General features: G+C 32.7%; 4 protein-coding genes across 7 annotated transcripts; 2 read left to right on the top strand and 2 right to left on the bottom strand.

The window, feature by feature from the left end:
- Nucleotides 1-933: 933 nt before the first annotated feature.
- Nucleotides 934-4,855, bottom strand: LOC149490583 (2',5'-phosphodiesterase 12). 2 transcript variants are annotated; one of them, XM_089706341.1, is made up of 9 exons: nucleotides 4,758-4,850; nucleotides 4,086-4,651; nucleotides 3,525-3,648; nucleotides 2,933-3,072; nucleotides 2,303-2,465; nucleotides 1,939-2,227; nucleotides 1,599-1,719; nucleotides 1,361-1,512; nucleotides 934-1,105 (listed from the first exon to the last, which is right to left on the bottom strand). In XM_089706341.1, coding segments are annotated over exons 1-9 (1,671 nt in total). In that variant the 5' UTR covers nucleotides 4,760-4,850; the 3' UTR covers nucleotides 934-991. The 2 variants fall into 2 exon arrangements, with proteins under 2 accessions (XP_089562467.1, XP_089562460.1); XM_089706334.1 differs by having other exon boundaries at nucleotides 4,086-4,855.
- A 438-nt stretch (nucleotides 4,856-5,293) lies between these two features.
- On the top strand, nucleotides 5,294-6,085 carry Sec61beta (Sec61 translocon subunit beta). The gene is made up of 3 exons (XM_089706322.1): nucleotides 5,294-5,454; nucleotides 5,535-5,737; nucleotides 5,816-6,085. Exons 1-3 carry the CDS (start codon nucleotides 5,452-5,454, stop codon nucleotides 5,901-5,903), a joined length of 294 nt encoding a protein of 97 aa, XP_089562448.1. The 5' UTR covers nucleotides 5,294-5,451; the 3' UTR covers nucleotides 5,904-6,085.
- Nucleotides 6,086-7,104: 1,019 nt separating this feature from the next.
- fz (frizzled class receptor) lies at nucleotides 7,105-9,275 on the bottom strand. Its single transcript, XM_089706310.1, has 2 exons — nucleotides 7,879-9,275; nucleotides 7,105-7,772 (listed from the first exon to the last, which is right to left on the bottom strand). The coding sequence occupies exons 1-2, from the start codon at nucleotides 9,062-9,064 to the stop codon at nucleotides 7,255-7,257; spliced, it is 1,704 nt and encodes a 567-aa protein (XP_089562436.1). The 5' UTR covers nucleotides 9,065-9,275; the 3' UTR covers nucleotides 7,105-7,254.
- A 48-nt stretch (nucleotides 9,276-9,323) lies between these two features.
- On the top strand, nucleotides 9,324-19,577 carry ida (anaphase promoting complex subunit 5 ida). 3 transcript variants are annotated; one of them, XM_089705995.1, is made up of 14 exons: nucleotides 9,324-9,398; nucleotides 10,368-10,550; nucleotides 10,629-10,705; nucleotides 10,784-11,012; nucleotides 11,272-11,405; nucleotides 11,490-11,602; nucleotides 11,772-11,931; nucleotides 12,017-12,201; nucleotides 12,645-12,873; nucleotides 13,607-13,757; nucleotides 14,485-14,673; nucleotides 16,243-16,677; nucleotides 16,777-16,937; nucleotides 18,451-19,577. In XM_089705995.1, exons 2-14 carry the CDS (start codon nucleotides 10,421-10,423, stop codon nucleotides 18,568-18,570), a joined length of 2,313 nt encoding a protein of 770 aa, XP_089562121.1. In that variant the 5' UTR covers nucleotides 9,324-9,398; nucleotides 10,368-10,420; the 3' UTR covers nucleotides 18,571-19,577. The 3 variants fall into 3 exon arrangements, with proteins under 3 accessions (XP_089562121.1, XP_089562114.1, XP_089562129.1); XM_089705988.1 differs by lacking the exon at nucleotides 9,324-9,398 and adding an exon at nucleotides 9,701-9,750; XM_089706003.1 differs by lacking the exon at nucleotides 9,324-9,398 and adding an exon at nucleotides 10,237-10,296.
- Nucleotides 19,578-19,654: the final 77 nt, after the last annotated feature.

Here is a 19,654-nt window from a genome sequence, read left to right as displayed (position 1 = left end):
CAGGCAAATTGTCCCACTGCCCACTCTAGTTAATAAATAATAGTTTTTCGTCTCAGTCTATTTAGTTAAATAATATTGACCTCAAGAAGTGAATTAATAGGAAAACCACAGATTGTATTATTTTGCCGTTTACAAACGCTCAGCATATTGTAATAAGAAGAAGACAAGAAGTCGGTCGCGAGCCGATGGAGTACTGCTTTGCGGGGCTCCTATTTCTGTTTAGTAAAAAAAAACCCGAACCTAACCTAGCCCACCCCCTACTTAACCCCCTAATATCCAAACCAAAAAATTTCTGAATACGAATTTTCGACATAATATCATAACAACATGCCGAGCGTTTGTAAACGGCGAAATAATACAATTTGCCTGCGTTAAGATACATAAAGACCATTATACTATTTAGCATGTATTTAGCAATCTGTGGTTATCCTATTAATTCACTTCTTGAGGTCAATATTATTTAACTAAATAGACTGAGACGAAAAACTATTATTTATTAACTAGAGTGGGCAGTGGGCACCATCAACCATTCAACCATGGCACAAAAACCGGTCCGAGAGCGTTTTTCGTTTCAACTTGTTTCTTTCTAAATAGGTGATAATCGTACAACAAAATAAGAGACAAATTCCTTAAAAAGCGATCGGGTAAATGACATTACGATAAAAAAGTAGTATTCAGCTATGTATGAAAATAATAACTTATTGTGTTTGCACTTTTACGTACTTACTTAAACTATGGTTCAGCTTATTTTTTAATACATTAAATTAGGTAGTGTATCATCAATATAATATGTACAGGACATTTATTCGCTCGCTTTTCAAGCAATTTGTTCCTTATTTTGCTAAGCGATGGTCACCTAATTAGAAAGAGACAAGTGTTTCTATTTCTATTTCTTTTAGGAAAATAAATGAAGTATAAAGTAAAAAAGTTGAATATTTACATCTACATACTTTATTTCTCATCTACAATATTTTTTTATATCTTAAAGATTTTATAGTGGTTTAAATTTTATATCAGAAACAACAGCTATATGATCTGATGGGAACACTATGCTAGGTAAGGCTGTATGCGCTTTCAATTCTTCCACACTTGGAAAAGGCACTACCTGTAAATAAAATAATTCATTTTAATAATACAGACACATACTTGTTTGACCCACGAATATGTTGCAATATTCCATGAAGGCGGAACACGAATTAATCTAACGAATGGTTTGAAACATGAAATCTATTAAAATTTGCATCAACCAATATTCATTTGAATGGATATTGGTTGATGCAAATTTTAATCTACGATATGGCCACGACTGATATAAAATACACTTGCCACTTTATATTCTTTATACATGAATACTACTGACCTGTTCTACTTCAAGATTACTTTTATCGTAATAAATGTAATCTAGGCAATCTGCAAATCCCTCTGTAAAATTTGTATACTGAGGTGTTCCACAAGCACTACCTAGCTGAATATCTTGTGAGAGACTTAAATCACTAACAGCTTCCTCAGGATCTGTAAATTATTAACAGTATATAAAATATTTATTAAAATTATATTGTGATAAGAAAATATCAGGATAAGTGCAAAAAACTTCTTACTTGATTTCCAGTCTGGTAAAGTACTAGGAGCTTTGCCAGTTGTATATAACTTGTAAATGCCAGAAGATGGGTCACTGTTAAAGTCACCACATAGAATGATGGATATTCGTTTGTCCGTATACTGAAAATGTATGAAATATTTTTTTATCAACCTCTACCTTTACCTATGTTACCTCTACACTACTATAATATGTTACTTCCAGTTCTATAATTTAAATATTTTTATATATTATAGTAATTTTTTTTTTCGGCAGGGGTTTGATATTAATTTTTTTAATTGTGTAACTATTAAATTGTAGATCAATACTGTTTCCATTTCAAAAGCAATATAAAAATTTACCTCTGCTTGTAATAATTTAAGAATATTTTGCAGCCAATGTATAACAATCCCTCCTTGAATGAGTCGAATGTGATCTGCGTCAGGATGAAAGTATAAATGTGTGTTACCAACAATAAGAATTTCCTTTTCATTTTCCAAAGAATGTAAAATTGTTGCACTTGCAACTGAAGATCTATTTAGCAATCTTTCTTTTAATCGTTCACATTTTTCTATAGCATCCCAAATTGGTTTTAAATATGATTCAGTTTTAATTGCATCTGCTAATAATATTTTCTCATCCCCAATGCACCTACAAAAATAAAAATGTTTACTTAAGTATTTTTAATAACAAGTATGTACTCACTTGTGAATGTTTTTATTATACCTAAATCTGTTTTCTCTGTAGAAACATGACAAGCCCTCTGCTACAGTTTTTCCTTTCTTGTAAAATAATCCTTTTAAGCCTTCATTTTCTAAAAAGCAGCTGAGTGAATAATCAAAAACTTTTTTATCAACCTCTTGCAGACATATTATATCAGCATTGTATCCTAAAATTAAAATAAATATTTTTTTTATTTTCACTCTATAATAGGAAAATAATCAATTATAAACAGCATGGAAATAGGTATTAAAAATTACAAAAATAGACTTTTAATTTAATAACTGTTTATGCTAGTTAGCTGTGACATTTGTATTATAAAATACTAGCGACCCGCCCCGGCTTCGCACAGGTGCAATACTGGTACTAAATACACTACAGAAAAACTGTGAACGTTGTATATAAAAACACTAGCTTTCCGCCCGCGGCTCCGCCCGCGTTTTCAAAGAAAATCCCGTTCCCGTAGGATTTCCGGGATAAAACCTATCCTATGTCCTTTCTCGGTTAACAAAATATCTCTGTACCAAATTTCATGCAAATTGGTTCAGTAGTTAAGGCGTGATTTAGTAACAGACAGACAGACAGAGTTACTTTCGCATTTATAATATTAAGTATGGATTTAAAATACATACTTACCCAATAACTCTTTTAGTATAAGTTGCTTTCTGTAGTCTATTTCTAAGGCATAAGGAGGACAATATGGATGCAGAACTGCCCTTGTATAATCTGAATCACAATATAAATCTGCCAATATATTGTATGTCACACATCGAAAACTGAAATACTTTAAAAATATTAGCAATTATTTAATAAAAGTAATATATAAGCAAAAGTAATATACATATAAGCTAAATTCATATATTTCATCTCTTTTACAGTCAAATATTAGAATATTATTATTAGGACAATTTAACTATTTTTTTAATTGCTATTTCAATAATGCGAAGTCCTATGTCCCCTAGTGGAGTAAGGGGCAAATGCATCAGTTTCACCCATTGATTTTCTTTAAGGACAAGTAGGTGATCAACCTTGCCCTGCCAGACCAAGACATGTTTTTTTTCTTCATCTCCACCGGGAATGGAACCAAGGACCACTAGGTGCTATGCTCAAGAGTTAATGACTGTACCAAGGAGGTGGTCAATTGTTATTTCAATATGTTTCTTTAAATTTTTGTAAGAAATTCCTGTTGTTTTCCAATCAACTTCAATATAAATATTATAAAACAAACCTTTCATTTTTCAACTTATTTTTAGTAAACAGATGTCTAGTTTCAAATGGGCAAGGGCCTGGACCTGCTTCAACACAACTTTTTGATATCACTTCAACACTAGGTCCTGTGGTGTTAATATTTTCTAAAAAAATAAGAACAAAATTAATAGGGGTATTCCTATAAGCACACAAAGCTAAGAGATTAGAAATAAATTGATAGAGAAGGTGACAAAATGACAAAAAAAAAAAAAAATTTTCTATAAAGCATAGAATAAAAATAACAATTATTTATTTAATTATTTAAACAACTTTTACATTACCTATGTAAACATATAACAAACATAACAGTACTGTATAGTAAAAAACAAAGTCACTTTCAGCTGTTGTCTGTAGATATGTATGCTTAGATCTTTAAACGTATGCATTGGATTTTGACACATTTTTGTAAAGATTCCTGAGGAAAGTTTCAGTATATAATTTACAAGTTTAAGACAAAGTGGCCAGAGCTGCAGGCGGACAGCTATTTTAATAATAAAATAAAGAAATCAAATATTTGTATATTATAAAAAAAAATACTTACTTGGAATACATTCTAGTTTCAGTTTCATTCCTATATCTTTTAGGGTAGGGGTATAGTAAAATGTGTTCGCAACAAATTCCCAGTTAATATGATTTTCCATAATAGGATTCCCATTTTCATTGACATCTTTGGCTCGATACCAATTAAATATACTTATAGACTTATCTGCATATTTTGTTTCTAAATTCTCAGGATAAACGGGAAATCCGATCAAAATACACTTGGGTAAATTGAAATTTATAACCCAAGGCGCATTAAATACTAAATCATAGAATTGGTCTGAAATTTTTATTTTTAATGGACCTAACTGGAATAGTTGAATGCAAGTATACATATCAGGAACAGCATTATGCTTTTCATCTAAAATTTGTACAGGTATATTTGATTCTTCGCTTTGAGTTTTCTTTTTAACCTTCTTGTTAACCACTTTTTGTACATTCGTTCCAATACGCGTACATAAACTTTGAACACCTTCACTTGATTTTCTGCTTAAATTGAATTGTCTAAGTGTATTTTTAACATTGAATAGAAACGCAATATCAACTTTGTCTTCATTTTCAATGTGCCTAAAATAGCATTTATTTATATTCATAGTTTTTGTTTTAGATAGACTTAATATAGAATGGACGAAACGAATGCATTGATTAAATCCATATATCATAGCGATATCACATTAATAAAATATAGCATGTGATTAACTCAAACAATAGGGAAAAGTAATATTTATTCTTGTAAATTAAAATTAAAATTTAAAAAATAGGTTATGATAAACGTTAATATTTTGCAAAATGTCAATTCAATTGTCAAATGTCATGTTAGTCGAACAAGGTAGATAATACAAAATTTCCTAATTTTGTAAGAAACTTCATTTTTTAGAAAAATAAATATTTAGATAGTTAAAAAAAGGACAATACACAGGTGAGCTCATGAATTTTGATTGTTTTGTCACCGATCCTTAATAACTGATAAGTGTACATAAATGTTTAAAGCGAGTCAAAATCGAGCCATATAGGAGTCGATTGTACAGCATACTTTTTCTTACTTGTGAGCAGGTTCAGAAGCGTATAAGCTAATTAAATATTTAATTTGCTGATAAATATAGTAACAGGTGAAGCTAATAAAAGTGTCATACAAAATAGTAGTACTCTTTATTTTATTATTTTTTAGTGTTCTCAAGACGTGGTTTCTACTTTCTGGCAAGAATATTGACAACGCAATGACAACGTGTCAAGTTTTGTGTACGTGTAGCACAATTCCCGTTCGCCCAGTTGACGTATATTGGTAGTCCAAGATATTTCATTGCAGATATCTCTGTAAAATATACCGTGTAACGTGTAAAAAGTGAATTAAAACTAATTTTTCTAAAATGGTATACATCACAAACATAAAATTGCGATACATAAGAGTTAAATTAATTGTATAAATAATTATAAAACCTATTTATTTCAGCCAGCTGCTCCGAGTTCTACATCGGTGGGATCAGGGAGTCGGTCTCCAAGTAAAGCATCGATTGCTCCTAGAGCATCTAGCGGCGGTACTGTAAGGCAACGTAAATCAACAACCACGACAACAGCTGCAAGAAGCCGTACTACTGGCGCTGGCTCTGGTGGCATGTGGCGTTTCTACACCGATGACTCCCCTGGTGTTAAAGTGTGAGTAGCTTAAATACTGATTCATTCAAAACATTAAATGTTGGTAAAGTAATTTTTAAATATTGTTTTATTTTTCAGAGGTCCTGTACCAGTGTTAGTGATGTCTCTTCTCTTCATTGCCTCTGTTTTTATGCTGCACATCTGGGGAAAATACACTAGGGCTTAGAGATCGTAATGAGACTGTTTAAGGAACTTTCAATTAATGGGGAGAGAGTGAATATTTAAGTTATGAGTGATTAAATATTTGGTGAATTTACTATAAATATTTTTATGTTGTATGTTACTTTGATCTTAACTTTTATTCTAGATTTAAGATTATGTCATAAATGAATAAATACATTTTAAATATGAGTCTTTTTCAATTTTTGCATGAATAAATTTAAACTAAATGTCAACAGTACATTTAAATGGAAAGGAACTAGAAAAATTTTCTTTCAATTATTTTAAAGCACTAAGGTTTACAAAACTATGATACAAAAAGGTCTTCAGATCTTTAAATTTTGTATATGAAATTAATGCAGTTTTAATTTTGGAATTATTGTGATTTGATACTTTCCCAGTTTTTTCATTCTTTAGTATTAAACAATATGATCATATTTAGTTATCATATTGCTATGGTTGTATTATGATTTATTCTTGAATAACACAGTATTTTCAACTTGGTTGGGGTACCCCTATAACCAAAGCTGCATTAGGTGATTATTTGTATATTTCATACTAGCTGTGCTTTCACCCGCACTGCTCTGCTCCTGTTAGTCTTAGCGTGATGATATAGCCTTCCTCTGTAATTTGTCAATGGGCTATCTAACAAAATCGGACAAGTAGTTCCTGAGATGATGAGCACATTCATACAAACAAATTCTTCAGCTTTACAATATAAGTATAGATTAATTAATTAGGTGTGTACATATTAAAACATGTATAAAAATAAAATAAAGTACATTTGAAAAAATATTTTTCTTTATTTAGAGGTAAGTACATTTAGCACTGGTTCATAAGTTTAAAAATACATGTAAAAATAATAGAAAATAATATTTACATACACTAAACATCAGCCTTATATTTAATCTCAACTTATTCTAAGTAGTTGCCTGTTATGAACAAATCCATATTTAAATTAAAAAGCTAAAAATATTAATTAAAAATAATACTTCATATTACTAAATACTTTCATCAAAAATAGCAGTTATTAAAATAGAGAGCGACAATCTTTTTTATTTTAAGATTCTGTATGTAAATACAACAACATTATTAGGTGAACACCATGTTAGATTAAAAACTTATATAAAAGAAAATAATGGACCATTTTAAGTACACAGATAATTAAATAAACAATCACTGTCTCTTGCTAAAAGCTGTGTCATGAATACCTTAGTTTGACCATTACATAATTATTAATTATTATTAATAAAGAATTGCTACATTCCTTTCCTAAAATATCCTATATATTTAACTTAAAAGTAATTTGTAAAACAGGTAAAAAGATATGATTCAGTTAGTAAGGTACAGAAAATTAATCAAACATATGCTTCAACATGTCTTCCTCTAATTCTATCAAAAAATTGGTGCCATGACACTAATGTTTTACTGGACCAAATCCAAAAACTTGAAGTAATGCCAACAATCATAGTCATGAGGTACTTAATAATGAACATTTCAAACTTGGGTCTATCTGTTTCTTGACTTGAGAAAGGACATGGAATTGAGTATTGTGGAGAGGAACACATGTCACGATGCCATGTTAGCATCCAAGAATCAAAATGTGCCTGTTCGTAAAACAAACAAGCAATAACAATTAGGGCTGGAACTGTATAAAGTACTCCAAAAATACCAATACGAATCATTAGCTTTTCCAATTTGTCCGTTTTAGTTCCATCATGCTTCATTACAGTCCTTATTCTGAATAGAGACACAAATCCTGCTAGCAGAAATATTGTGCCAAGAACCAAATACGCACACAATGGCACCAGCACAAAACCTCGTAGAGCTTCCGCATCCCATAAACCAACATAACATACTCCTGATAAAACATCACCTGTAAATAAATAATTTAAATGTTAATTTATCACATAGTCATATACAAATAAAAAATTATACAGGTCTATTAAATATTAATAACATGTAAATGAAAAGGTACTAACCATCAACATTTCCCATGGCTAAAATTGATATAGTTTTAACTGCTGGCACTGCCCAAGCAGCCAAATGAAAATACTGGGAATTTGCTTCAATAGCCTCATGTCCCCATTTAAGCCCAGCTGCTAAGAACCATGTCAAAGTAAGTATTACCCACCAAATACTGGAAGCCATACTGAAGAAATATACAATCATAAACAATATGGTGCATGGTTCATGTTTAGTGCCTTGTGTAATAACTGTGATATTAGGTAATCTTGTACCACTCACAGTCATAGGGAATGGACCTTGACAACTCACACTATCTCCCGCACCCCAACCCATGATGTATGCTGCTGCAACCATTAGATAACATACTGACAAAAATATTATTGGTCTTTCTGGGTATCGGAAACGATCAGTATCAATTAAGAATGTGAGCACAGTAAAGAGACAACTTGTAGCACAGAGTGTCGCCCATATGCCGATCCACAATCTGGCAAAATTTTTCTCATCTTTACTAAAAAACATGCCATTACATGGTGCACCACAATCATATTCAACTTTGTCTCCTACTTTGAGAGAGTATTCTAAATCTAAATTTTTAGGAATTTTAAATTGAACTGGGCATACAAATCCATAATTCTTAGCACCACGAAGCTTAGACGGATCTCTATCAATGTTTGATTTGTATTCCACTTTAGGAAGCCTTGTTTCTGATTTTTTCCGAGATACTTGCGTTACATTGTGGTCGCCAAAACATATAAAATTGTCATCTGTAACTACAGGAAATCTAGAACAATTGAGATGTTCCGGCCATAGAAATCCATATCGTGTCATGGATACATTGCAATCCATTTGAACTGTTTCACACAAATGACGACATGGTGGTATCGGAGTATCTAGTATAGTACATACGGGAGCATACACTGAACATAAAAAGGATTTCAAATCAGGTGAACAGTTGCTTTTTAAGAAAGGCGTAAATAGACTATATACTTCAGAGCCCGCATCTTCTTGTTTCGTGTGGTCTAGTAAATTCGGGAAGATTGTTTGATTGTATCGTATTTGCTGACAGAAAGAAATTGTTATTGGTTCACAACGTCCATGATGAGGCAGAGTATCTCCTTGATAAACTGTTACACGTGAACTTTCAGAAATAACAAACAATAGAAATAATGCATGTATAAACAACATCCATATTCTGCCCATATTCAACGAATTTTTTAACCGTAGCGTGTATTACTTTTGCACATTAACTTATATTTTTTCACTCATTTTTACTCAATCTTTTGTTTTTTGTTATAGACAGTAACATTTTTTATAAAAAAAACCGTGTATAGATATAATTTTATTTCAATACAATCATCATGTTATCACAAATTGACGCCCTTTGCAATGTTTTTTTTACTGAACCTGTGAACCATAGATTTGGCATAGACTGTGGTTAATGCTCGGGGTCTTAAATATAGTCAAAGAGCCGTGGCCCATGTTCAAGTTATAGTATAGGACAGAACTTTGGGGACTCCATACACTTGAGTGAACGGTGAGTTCTTTAATTGATTTCTATACCTATTAATTTAATTTTTTATTTACGAGACTACGAGGAACTAAATTAAATAGGCGGCACGTACCTAATACTTTATTTTTGACTTCTGGTACGCTAGGACTAGCGCCAAAGAATCTTGATGAAAATATTATAAGTACGTAAAAGTATTTTGTGAGTATTTTATATGTGATTTTATCTAAGGATTTTATAGATTATTATGTTTCCATGTATGACTGAAGATTTTTTTCTCATAGCAAGAACTACAGAGTTTACAAATGTCAAATTTTAAAAAAAACAACATGTCAAACTTTTGAATAATTTAAAAAAAACATCAATATTTTCAACAGGTGTGTATTTAAGGGCCCTTAGTAGGTGAAAACGGAAAAATGGACTGTTTTCTATGAGCTATAATTGAAAATATTGAAGTTTTTTCGCACTGAAATTTCTAATATGTATTACAGAACGTATGTGTGATGGGATGACTGTTTCCAAAACACGATTGGAAAAATTTTGCTCGATAAAAAAAAATCCTGAAGTTACCTCTAAAATATCATATAAATTCTCATAACAACTGTATTTTACGATAATAATTCGTATAAAATCACAAATACATAGGTATTTACCTTCTTGATTTCGTGACTGTTTTAGATTTAGAAAATACTAAATATTTTCATTCACTTTTTGATAAAAATGTGAATGGCGCTTACGATTTTTAGTTTCGAGCACGTTGATTCCATACTAAACGCGGACCCCCTCACCGCTTACCTCAGGCCCGAATAGCTGAATTTTCGCTGACCGCCTAACCCCCCTTAATAATTAATTTTACGTTTTATTAATTAAACATGCATAAGATTTGATAAATAATACACAAATATATGCAACAATAATAAGACAAGTTAAAATAAATCAAATTTACTATACGTTTTTTCATGAGTGTTTTGTGATTAAATTTCTTATTAATTTCAGTATTTAAATCGAAATAAATTCTCTAAAACCTACAACAAGATTGCCGGACAATTATGGATCCAGATAATGAAAATCTGGATTTCATTAAGCTAATTAATATCAAGGGAAATGTTGATAATATTACTCCTCATAAAATAGCAGTTGTTGCGTTTATCCGAGAGTATGGATTGTTAAAGATAGAAGGTAAGGAATTATGATTAAAAATAAATAATTTTTGTTGTAACTTGTAATACATTTTACAGTGTTTCATTAAATTTTCAGCAAAAGAGATGACCGAGCGGACTATGGCTCCTAAATATAGAAAAGATTTCTGTATTCTAGCTTTAAAATTAATACAGGTGAGAATGACTAATAAGTTTATGTAAAACCAAACAATATTGAATTTCGATTTTAATAACATATTATATTGATTGTAGTGTCCTGATATGGAGTTTAAGGAGTTGGAGGCATTACTAACAAATGGAAAATATAATTTGTTGAGTGTACATTTACAAAACTTTTGTGTTCGATTGCAAAATATTTATGTCAATGGAGTAAATGCATTAATGGACTGTGTCACTTCAACTATAGATAAACTTATGGTTTCACCGTTGGTTGACCAGCCTGAGTTGCCCACATGTACAATAACAAGATGTAGTGTATTAGGTAATTGATTAATGATTTCACCCTACATATTTTTTGTCATACTAGACACCTTTAAACCTCAGCCACATAATGGGTAAGAATGTAAATTATTATATTTTTGAAATTGCTCCTTGAATATCACTGAGGAGAAATATCATTATTATAAAATTGTAAATTGTCCACATTCAGTCCAGTTTATAATTACAATTTATTGTATAAGTATATCAAATTATGCTAATAAATAAGATTCTTTCTACAAAATTTAATTCTTCTTTTACAGGATTTTATTTGAGAAGAATAATGCTTCATTTTGATAAACTCACATTTGTGCAACTGGGTTCATTATACAAATCTTTTTGCCAATATTATCAAAAAGGACGACCTGGACTCATGATGAGATCTTTGAGCAAAGAGGTTTTAACTTTGATATAAAAAAATGATATTAATCATACTATAAAAGTTTTCTTTTAATAATAGTAAATAAATACTTTTTTACAGAAACTGAACAATACTGAATCACAGAATTTGTCTGCATCTGTTGTGGTAGATGAATCAAGACCTCAAGAAATAATATCCAGAATTAATATAATAGATAGAGATAAAATTGATAAGTAAGTAATTTTTAATTTCAAGGCTTAATGGTGTTCAATGGCAGCTAAATGATTGGCAAGTAAATGTTTGTAGTAGCAAATCTCAACTTAAATTGCAATTGAATAGATTAGATCAAACATTTTTTTTTGACTTTGTATATGTAGATTTTCACTTTTGTAATATTTTTAGCGGTTTTGAAGAATGTCAATGGTCACGTAAACAGGCGGAGCTTTTCACAGCTCAACAAGCAAATCTGTTGCAAATCAACCCAAAAATGGCTTTACCACCAAAGCAACTGCAAAAGATGATAATGCAAATCATAAATGATATACCAGAGTATCCAGATATTGTAAGTGCACAATTATTAAACTGTTCTTAAAGTAAAAAAATAGTAGTCAAAGTAATAAATTTGCTAATGATCTCAACATTTTCAGCATTTTCTCAGTTTCTTGAACTGCATAAGGATGAAAGAATTTTGTGGTGCCCAAGAATCGATGTACAATTGTTTCGATCGAGCTGTATTTAGTGTTTGTAGCAGTAACACAAATAACGACAGAAACAAAAATTTTCGCTATGCAGCACTCAATAGAGCTGCAATGCACACCCAATTTGGACACAAGTAAGACCACATTTTATTACATTTCATTTTATGTTTATTACTGTTTATCTGATTTTTACTGTAACTGCACCACGCATGTAGGATTGAATGAACATTATTTCATATGCCAATAGTTTTGTAATGAATTCCTTGGTACTCTGAATAGGAGAAAAAGTCGGTCAAGTGCGAGTCGGACTCGCGATAATAAGAGTTTCGTACAAATAAGCTTAAGAAAAAATGTGGAAAAATATCTATCCTATTAATGATGTGCTCATCTGTTGCAGTTTATTTGCTATAATGACGGCAATAAAAATAAAAATACATCAAATCTAAAAATTTATACAGGTGACAGGTAGACAGCGAAATCTCAATAATAGTGTCCTGTTTTATCCTTTGGATATGGAACCTTAAAAAATAATTGGAAATTAGAATTTATTTACTAAGCAAATCCCCGGCATCCTCAGTTCGCTAGCCATGGAGGCGGTGCGTGAAGCCCTAGCGACCGCACAGGAAGCGGGCGACACCGCTTGCCTGGCGCACGCGGCGGCGTGGGGCGCGCTGGCGGGCGGGCGCGCGCGGCGCGCGGCGCTGCTGGCCCGCGTGCCGCGCGCGCCCCGCTCCGCCGCCGCCGCCGCGCAGCTCATGGCGCAGCACGCGGCGCTCAACGCTGCCACGCCAAGGGAAGTTTTTCAGGTAAGTGAGATATACACTATATGCCTGGAAGAAATCGCTTCAAAGCGATAAGGCCGCCAATTTGTACGGTGAAGATTCATTTTGTATATTATTGTATTTTATATCTGTGCATTGTACAATAGTGTTTTTTATTTTATTTACTAGTTTGTACTATTGTAGAGGGGGCTAGCGCTAATGAAATTTGCACCTAGATATATATTTAACTAGCGGTCCGCCCCGGCTTCGCCCGTGGTACATGTTTACGTTTTCTCTACATAAGAACCATCCTCGTACTTCAAGGAATATAATAAAAAAAGAATTATCGAAATCGGTTCAGCCGTTCTCGAGTTATGCGCTTACCAACACATTTTGCGATTCATTTTTATATTTATAATATTTAATTATACTTTACTTGAGAGTAACTTTAGATATTTGATGTCTTATAACTAATATAAAAAATACAACCCATGTAAATGTAATAATACTTAAAACTAATAATTTTAAACTATTTTGGATAAATTATTAACAAACAAAAACATTATTAGGCATTACTTGTGGCTTGTGCCGGCTTTGCCCCGATCAAAAAATATAGCTACTTTTGATAACAAAATTAAAAAGTACATCTATCTCTTATTGGGCTTTTATGTTGTACACTGAGAAGTGCTTTGAATATTTTTATAATAAGTTGAACTTATAAAAAAAATCTATTTATATTCTGTTTCACAAGTGACAATATATATTTTTTTTATTTCAGATTATATTCAAAGGAGAATCAATAAATTACCTGCATTCAATGACAGACTTGACTATGGCAGGCTTAGCAAATACAGCAGCACTGTGGGGTCTCTATGGAAAAACTGAAATGGCATCTATGAATTGTCAACTTTTACTAAACTTAAATACCAGTAAGAACATACTACTCAGTTTATTCAAAATCACAATTATGTATAGGCAGATTTTAATGCTTCTAGTGTTCGCTTTTCAAAGTAAATGTTATCAGATTATATAATACTAGCTTCCGCTCACGACTTTGTACGTGCATCCCCGTTTTTCCCCGTTCTCGCAAGAATTTCGGGAAATCCTTTCTTAGCGGATGCCTACGTCCTAGTATCTACCTGCATGCCAAATTTCAGCCCGATATGTCCAGTGGTTTGGTCTGTGCGTTGATAGATCACTATATCAGTCACCAAAAAATAGCATCAAGGTAGGTATTTTTATCTTACAGCACTTGGACACATTTAAATTTGTGTTAAAGTATTATCTAAACAATTACTATGTAGTATATAACCTAATGACCGCCTCCTTGGTACAGTGGTTGACGCGTGAGCGTAGAACCGAGGGGTCCTGGGTTCGATTCCCGGTGGAGACGAAGAAAAAAAAATGTCTCGGTCTGGCAGGACACAGAAGGCTGATCACCTACTTGTCCCTAAAGAAAATCGATCAGTGAAACAGATGTATGAATAATGCATCTGCCCCTTACCCCACTACGGGGACACGGGACTTCACTATAACGTAATATGTTGTGTTGGGTTTGATTTTCTTCTCGTTATCGTTTCTTGTCTATCTTCTAAAAATCAATATTTATAAAACATTTGAATGCTTTAAAAAACTAAGGTAACAAACAACTTGCAGAGTGCAAGGTGGGCGTGGGCAGCGCGTGGCAGTGGGGCGAGACGAGCGCGACGGCGGGCGCGGGCGCGGTGTGCGCGGCGGCGTGGCGCGGCCGCGTGCCGCTCGCCGCCGCGCTCGCCAGCCACTTCGTGTCGCCGCCCGCGCGCGCGCTCTCGCTGCGACATCATGCGTCCTTCGCGCTGAGAGCTGGTATGATAACATTATTAAGTTCTTTATAACGCGAATCATGTAAAAAGAACGCTGGATGAAAGTGATGGGGTGTGTTTTGGCATGTATCGAGTTTAGCACGAAAGTTATTTGCTGCTTATTTTATTTTTGAAGTAGACTCTCGAGTCGTGGCTTCGCAACTACATATTTGTTATTCTTATACCACCTCATAACACCAAATAGACCAATAAATCGCCAATGCGCAGCTTAACCGTCAGCGTTCTTTTTACATGACGCGACCTATACTTAAGTGCTGAATGTTTAAATTAAATCGACGACGCGGTTGGCGCAGTGGTAAAGTAACTGCCTACTGAGCCGACGGTGCCGGGTTCGATCCCCGGTCAGGGCAAATATTTGTGTGATGAACTCAATTATTTGTTCTTGGGTCTGGGTGTTATATCTATATATGTATTTATAAAATATTATATTTATCGTCGCCTATACCCGGCGCGGCCTAAGATGATCCCTATGACAGTTCGTCTTAGTGATTGCTCGTATGATGGATCGTGTCGATACTTTACTATTTTATAGGCTAAGGCGTGGTTTGCATTCAGCCACGTCGGTAAACATGTTTTTACAAATATTATAAAATGAATTTTTAACGTCTATTATGTAAACGAAACGGTAAGTAAAACGAAAGTTTTCCAAAACATAAAAATGCACCTTATCATTTTCTCGTAATCTTTAACCCGTTTAACACAGTGTATATTATTTTATCATGAAAATGGAATCCCCCATTTAATTTTTCTAAAAAACTTGTATTATCATAGGTAAGTAAATTAACGCGAACGGTAATTAATTAATTAATTATGCTGCGATCTTCTGTTCCATTCAATAGAGAATGAACTATAGCTTAAGCATGGAAAAAATGTGAACTCGTTTCCATTATCGAAATTTGTTTATCGATACTTTCCGCACTAGTCGATAAATGCCAACGATGTAAGTTTTGAAGGACGTAAACGTAAAGTCAGATTGATATAATTTCTCGTAAATGTTAAGAATTGTTATAATTCCAACGGAATATCATTGTAATGGCATAAAGCTACGTAAAAATTAATAAATGCCATTTTTAGACGCCTCCAATACGTTTCTAATTTAATGGTGACGCCATTACAAGTTTGTCTCTTGAGAATAACTGTCAGTGTCATAGGGATCATTTTAGGCCGCGCCGGGTATAGTACCCACAACACAAGCCTTAATTGAGCTTACTGTGGGACTAGGTCGATTTTTGTAATAATGTCCTTTAATATTTATTATATATTTATATAAATTATGGTTCACGGTACTAAAAGCTAATGACAAGAAATGGTGCCTTTTTTATTTCGGGTGGCCATTGACCAAACTTTTGAAACCGCCCGGCACGGCTAGTTCTCCATAAATATTTATTATAACTTAACATAAATAATCTTTCAATAGAGGATAAGCCAACTGTAGTTTACAGTATGCTTTCACATTGGTCCTCCGAGACGGATTTGAACCCATGACATTTAGAAATACATTATTGATTTTGTTAAAAAAAAATATTCATACTTAGTTAATATTCTTTTACAGGTAAATGGGAAGAGGCAGAGCAAAGTATAGGGGAATTGGCATCTTTTGACAGATGGGAGAGTCAATTGTTGAAAGCTGAAATGTACTTCTTGAAAGGAGATCCCACAAATGCTTTGGAAACACTTCACGATATATTAGATAATTGTAAAACAGAAGATGATAGTGTTCATTATATATCCCTTCGACTGAAAGCAATGATATTGACCTCTGAAGTGCAACACGCTTATAGCAGGATTCAGTCAACGAATATTATGTTGCTAAACGAGGCTTTGTGTCTTGCGAAAAAATATCATATGCATTTCTTAGCGGCTACAATAGAAATGCATATAGCAAACGTACAACTACACATGGGCTGTTCTAAAAATGCTTTGATTCTCGTTCGAAAAGTATTGCCCTCGATAATGGAGCATGGCAGTGCGTATGATGTAGCTAGAGGTCGGTATTATTTTTACACATCATGGTTCTGTTGTTGTGCCTTAAATATGATTTTCATATAATGACTTGCAATTTCTTTACGATTATTTTATTTCATAGGTATGTTACTATATACAAAATGTCGAGTAGCTACAGTATCACCTTCCGGAGATGCGAGGGTACAAGTATTGCAATCATGTTGTGAATCTCTAGATATTGCTAAGGATAATTTTGGTAAAGTTGGCGCTCAAGGTCGTCTTTTACTCACGTGGTATTTGCAGGTATTTCATTATTATAAATATCTAAAATGCAAACAATGATAATTCATCTTCATATTTTTATAAGTTGATAATGTGAAAAAATTACTATACAAATGTATAGTAATTTTTTTTTAATAAATGGGGCATTTCACGCCAAGCGGACACAGATTTCAGGGTCAGGTTTCAGATTTCGGTTATATTTTAGTATGTTACACCTGTATATATTCTCGGTATGTTTACGATAAATTTTTGCATTTAGAAGCTTAGTTTTCAAAATACAGGTCTTTGAAGATGTCAGTAAGCGCGAGGTATGGGGGACTTTGAATGTAATTATCAGTTCAAGAAAAGTAATTTTTAAATAAATTGATGACTGAATAATATACCCCATGAAATAAACTTTTTATGCTCATATTTCGAATTTTGAATTTATATTAAAATTCCTTAGAAAAATAAAAATATATTTTTCTTTGTCATTTTTTACAAACTTTGCGTATTTTTAATTTTTTTAAAGATCATTAAATAAATAGCTTATATTATGCTTAAACTTCATGCAAAGTTCTAGAGTGGTCATCGCAGAAGTTTAGAAGCTACATGTATTATAATGTCGAAGCGCGGCAATATCCCCATACTAGCGCCTAGCGCGACGCACTGCAATATTCATAGAAACGGGGACAAAAAATAAATTCTAGAAATTTGAATTAAATGAAGTGTCAACAGATAGGTCTTTAAAAATTGATTAGAGATTGATAAATAAGTTTTATGCTAAAATAAATAATTGACGAGATATACGTATTCAAAGTCGTAAAAATGTCATATTACTTTACTGAATATTTTTTTTTTAAGAAAACTAAAGTAATATTTTCTTGCTTGTTATTTACCACTATAAAATCTCATTAAAACCTGAAACGGTGTTATTAACTAACTATAATGAGATAAATACTGCAGTACGGTGCGCTAACCAACTAAGCGCTAGTATGGGGATATTGCCGCGCTTCGACATTATAATACATGTAGCTTCTAAACTTCTGCGATGACCACTCTAGAACTTTGCATGAAGTTTAAGCATAATATAAGCTATTTATTTAATGATCTTTAAAAAAATTAAAAATACGCAAAGTTTGTAAAAAATGACAAAGAAAAATATATTTTTATTTTTCTAAGGAATTTTAATATAAAATCAAAATTCGAAATATGAGCATAAAAAGTTTATTTCATGGGGTATATTATTCAGTCATCAATTTATTTAAAAATTACTTTTCTTGAACTGATAATTACATTCAAAGTCCCCCATACCTCGCGCTTACTGACATCTTCAAAGACCTGTATTTTGAAAACTAAGCTTCTAAATGCAAAAATTTATCGTATACATACCGAGGATATATACAGATGTAACATACTAAAATATAACCGAAATCTGAAACCTGACCCTGAAATCTGTGTCCGCTTGGCGTGAAATGCCCCAAATATTAAACATAGGAATATTTTGGTATAAAAATGTGGAGAATATAATGTTGTATATATTTTTTTGTTTCAGGCGCAGCTCTATCATGATATAGGTAATATAGTAATGCGCAATCAGTGTGCTTGGATGTTTAGACAACTGGAAAAGAATCTCCCCTTAGAGCCTATGCAGATATCTCACATTATATATTAATAATACCTAGCAACGCGGCTTTTTAAGGTCTTGCGAAATTATCTACCTTGTAATTTTAACCATAACTACAAACAGAGCAAATAAAAAGGTTTAAAAGGAATTATTTCGAGATTTGTATTATACTGTTAAACTCCATTACAACAAAAGAACACATGTGTACGTTTATTACGCACACAAACAAACTACACACATAGATCGCGAGCTAGCTATTGGTCGTAACAGTAACGCAAACACGTGCTTGAGTGCACTCATACACCCACCAATGCAGTGGCTCGACTTTCGCAAGGAATGCACTACTATGCGCGATCGCGTAGTACCATTGAAAGATAGAAATGTATTATTTTTTACAAGGCCCTCCATACCCCTTTTATCTGTTCTGTGACTAAAAAACCTTGTAATTAGAACTATAAGTATTTAACTTTTCACATACATATGTATGACATGAAGTTTTGTAAATAATTCATACAATTAATCATTTTTAAGTTTTAACTGAAAATAGTTTGACCGTTTTAAACTGGCATGGCGCCACATTCCGATTTTGTTTTTATGGCTAAAATTATGTTTATATGTATAATATCCTTACACATCTACTAAGACAGCGTTTCCCAATCTGGGGACCACGAGCATATCCCGGGGGGTCCGCAGACAAATCAAGAAAATTACGAAAGCCTTAGTGATCAGACTATTCCGTCTACCGGACTTTGTATTTTTCAGTTTTAAGATGGAATAATCTGTCAAGTGATGGGTGGCTATGCTATTTCATACAAATAACGGAAGAAATCAATCAATTTTTAAAATAATATAGATTCACTTATGTGAATAAGTTTTTTTGGGGTCTGCGGATCATGATAAGGTGGCGCTAGGGGTCCGCGGATCGTGGTAATGTAGTAGACCTTCTATCTGTCTGGGCTTCAACGGAATTAGATTTTAATTCGAATTTTAACGTAATAATCACTAAAACTACAATGTATCCTTCAAATATAATAATACAATCCAACAAAATTCAAGTGGTTTTATTTTTTTTGAACCACGACAAATTAATTCTTGGAACATATCTAAATCAATTTTTGGCGTTAAATAGAGA

The sequence above is a fragment of the Colias philodice genome, chromosome 2 (genome assembly GCF_061535455.1).
Source record: "Colias philodice isolate Cphi_HAF_F1 chromosome 2, ilColPhil1 Martin Lab GWU primary, whole genome shotgun sequence".
NCBI classification, from domain to species: Eukaryota; Metazoa; Arthropoda; class Insecta; order Lepidoptera; family Pieridae; genus Colias; species Colias philodice.
The sequence above is the reverse complement of the archived record's forward strand: the minus strand, read 5'-3'. Positions and strand labels throughout refer to the sequence as shown.